The sequence below is a fragment of the Lotus japonicus genome, chromosome 2 (assembly GCF_012489685.1).
Source record: "Lotus japonicus ecotype B-129 chromosome 2, LjGifu_v1.2".
NCBI classification, from domain to species: Eukaryota; Viridiplantae; Streptophyta; class Magnoliopsida; order Fabales; family Fabaceae; genus Lotus; species Lotus japonicus.
The window spans coordinates 789,660-793,351 of NC_080042.1; the positions used below are offsets into that span (position 1 = coordinate 789,660).

Sequence of the window (3,692 nt, forward strand, 5' to 3'; positions counted from 1 at the left end):
GAAGAACCTCATTCATATCCCCAATGATCATTCAGGGAAGAGTTACCCTCTGGCGAAGTCCGGTTAGGTACTGCCGAAAGTATTCTCGCTGAGCTAGAATTGGGGAGGCATACACTGCGCTGCAAATCCAGGAAAGGTTATCTTTCCAAACTTCAAAAGTAATAGCCCGATGATGCATATCAATCAACCTGAAGGACAAGGGAACTCTACTGCTTTTTAAAACTCAAATACCTCCACTAAAGCCACTTGCTTCTGAAATGAATGCAGGTAAGTTGTCAAAGGACTCCCAGTACCTACTTACTCTAGCAAACTGACACCGAGTCTCCACTAGGATTATAATATCCAGACGTTTATTACGAATTAATTCTTTAAGAACACATTTACTTTGTTCGTTCATGGCACCCCTTATGTTTCAAGACAAAAACAATTTATCTTCAAATCCAATCATGACAACTAAATCAGAGAGGAAAGGGGCCATCATCCCAGAACAATCACCCTGGCATGGCAAGATTAGCATTGTCCACTGGAGGCTGAGTTTCCATTGTGGTACCAATACACTACATATGCTTATTTGCTAAGTCTTCATAATTCAAATCTGGGTCCCCCTGTGCCTGTGTTGGTTGGTCACCTGGGTCCATGCTTTGGCTTGTTACTCGTGTGCCTTGTCTATTTGTCTCCTCAACACGAGACCTTTTATTTTTGTTCACATGCACATTATTTTCCACGCCACAGACGCTGCCAAAGGTGAAGTGGGCCCCAGGCATCATGGAATTTGCTTCAGCCATTTTCTCCTCCCTTGGTTTTTGCACTATCTGCTTTGGCAATGATTTGCCAATAACTACTCCATTTGAATCCGAGCGGGGAATATTCCCTCTATTTCCCTGAGTTTTAGGAGCCATCTTCTTTTTTTCTCTTTGTTACGGTGATCCAATATCCAAGGATTTGAAGATCCTCTTCAAGATTTATTGCCACATTCCATGCCTCCTGATTGCGCACCTTTTCCCTGAGTTACTCCGTCTTTTCCTCCTGGGACCCCGCCAATCTCCATTGTTTCCTTTATTGGAGCTCCGTTTTGTGCTGCCATGACTGCCTGCGCAGTTTCAGGGTTAGGGTTTGGACTTTGGCCACATTCCACAAGGGACACCGGGTCCTTGCTTCCCACTTCCGTCACTGGGGTCACTTTGCATTCCCGGCTTCGGTGTCCATAGCACCCATATTTCGTACAGATCACATGAAGCCCCTCATACTCAATATTATACCAATAGTCTTCAATACACACCTTCCCCACCACAGGGAGTGTGAGGTCAAGTTCAACACAGATCCTCTCAAATCTCCCCCTGTCCGCTTTCAGAGTATTCCGATCCACCTTGATTGGTTTTCCAATCGCCCTTGCTTTCGACAACAAATAGCTTTCATCATAAAACACCACATTGAGTCCAGGTATACGAACCCAAGCCAGAGTATTTGTAACTCTTGCTGCCGACGATATGAATTTTGGGCTCCATGTTGAAACTGCTAAGTAGTGGTTGAAAACCATCCATGGTCCCCCATTAACCACTTTCTCTTTATCCTCCTTGATGTCGAATTTCACCATGTAAAACCCATTCCCCACATCAATCATGTCAAAGTCCCCATCCAGCCGCCAAACATTGGCCAACTTGTTTTTCATTGTGCGATATCCCAGGGTTTTACCCAAGAGCGTTACCACCAAAGCCTCTTTCCATGGAGCACTCATCTCCTCCACCACATACGGATCTGTTACTATCTTAGGCAGCAGCCTATTCCCTTTCACCAACTGGATTTTCATGCGTCCTTGGTCAACTAGGTCCTTCACCTCGGTTGGTTTTTCAGCCCTTGCACCTCCCATAAGTTTGTCACGGAAGGAAAGGCGTTCCGGCAACTTGTCGTCGTCAGATGGCTTCGCGCCGTCAACATCCATCGTAGCTGCCATAGGGTTTTTTTCGTTAGGAGCACTCTAGAAAAAATTTATTCGGTTATTTAAACAATTATCATGTCCCTATAGATTTCTTTAATTGATATTAAATTTTGGAATTGGTGTGTAAATAATATTTTACAAAACACTAAAAAACATTTAAGTGTAAGTGCAAGGGTTAGTAGAAAGTTTATTGAGGCATTCATATCAAATTTAATGTTGAGATCACCAACTTTAATTTCTAAAGAATAAAATTAATATTTATTTATCAATTTTAAGAATAATTTTTTTTTGTACATCGGAAAGATAAATTGCACCTTCTATAAATTGATCCTGAACCTCCCCTACCAAACCCCATGTCCCCTAACTTTTTACCACTTTAATTATCTTCATGTCCCATTGAAATGTGTAACTGATATTATAATTCCAAAAATAAAAGCAAATTATCATGTCCTATGTAACCGGTACTTTCACTTTTATTAACTAAACTATATAAAAAAAACTAAGTGTTGGTGAGAGGGTTTGTCCAATTCATATAAAATTTAATATAAAATCTGTTCCGTGCTAGAATATAGAGAGGGAATGTAGTACCCAAAGCGTGAGGAAAATGGTGTGAATGCTTAGAGAGAGAAACTCTAACCGCTTAGAGAGAGAAAATATAACTGAATTTCAATGCTATTATTTCTCAAATGAGCTAAGAGTCCCTTACAATTGGTATTCCCTATTTATAGAGGTAGAGTTGGGCTTTGGCGCCTCTATCCTATCCAAATGGGCCAGTTGGGCCTCGGGAAGGGAGGCCCAAGGTCATGATGCGTCCCACGCCCAAGGACGGGTCTCCTGGGCGAGGGACCTTGGGGTCTCGCCCAGTCCACAAGACACCGAGCTCGAAGCATGAGAGCTAAGTGTGTCTTTAAGCAAGAAACAAGACGAGAGCCCTAAGGATATCGACTAAAACTTAAAAACTTAAAGTCTAGAAGTGAAAAACGATGACCAACATGGCCTGATAAATAAAGTCTTTTGCAATCGACACTTTGTACCTCCAGCCGCGCCCTCTTCTTCCGGGCGACCCCAGTCCACAAGCAGGCTTGTGGCGATGACTTTTAGTCCACCCGCCTCAGCATAGTTGCGCACGTGCTCTGAATCGTGATACTTTGTCGCACGTTGTGTCTATCCCACGCGTCGCGCCTTGAAGCGATGTTTGGATCAGTAAATCCACATAATCTCAATCGCCACCTTTGAATCTTGTCAATTTTTAAATTTGAACCAACCAGCTTCAACCGTCACAGCTTTCCACTTAATGCGCTGCCCCTGCTCTCCGGAATCCACGTCACACCTTTTGTGTGAAGGCCCCACCTTTACCATGATGATTTTCCATAATGAGGCACGACTTCCTAATCTTTATCATACCCAACCCTTGAGTTCTTTTCCCTCACATCATACATCATCTTCTATTAACTGCTCCCTTGTTTGCTCCCGACTCTCGCTCCGATCTCCTTTGCTGATCTCACGAATCCCCACTCTGGCTCTTGCTCTTCTTCTCACAGTTCCCTTCCTGGTTAGTTTTCATCTCTTCCTTCTCCCTCTTCTTTTCTTTCTTTCTTTGATGTCTTTAACAGGGACCTTATCCTCCATTGAGGAGATCAAAGCCCATCGCTTGGCGACCTTCGCCACTTTGCCCTCCTTTATCTCAGAAGCCCCCGATCAAGGAGTTCTTGATCAACCATCGGAACTGTCGACCAGCAAATCTGTCTCTGACCTT

At 43.4% G+C, this 3,692-nt stretch overlaps 1 protein-coding gene across 1 annotated transcript; it reads right to left on the reverse strand.

The window, feature by feature from the left end:
* Positions 1 to 955: 955 nt before the first annotated feature.
* LOC130735131 (uncharacterized) lies at positions 956 to 1,939 on the reverse strand. Its single transcript, XM_057587230.1, has one exon. It carries the CDS (start codon positions 1,937 to 1,939, stop codon positions 956 to 958), a length of 984 nt encoding a protein of 327 aa, XP_057443213.1.
* Between the last annotated feature and the right edge of the window lie 1,753 nt (positions 1,940 to 3,692).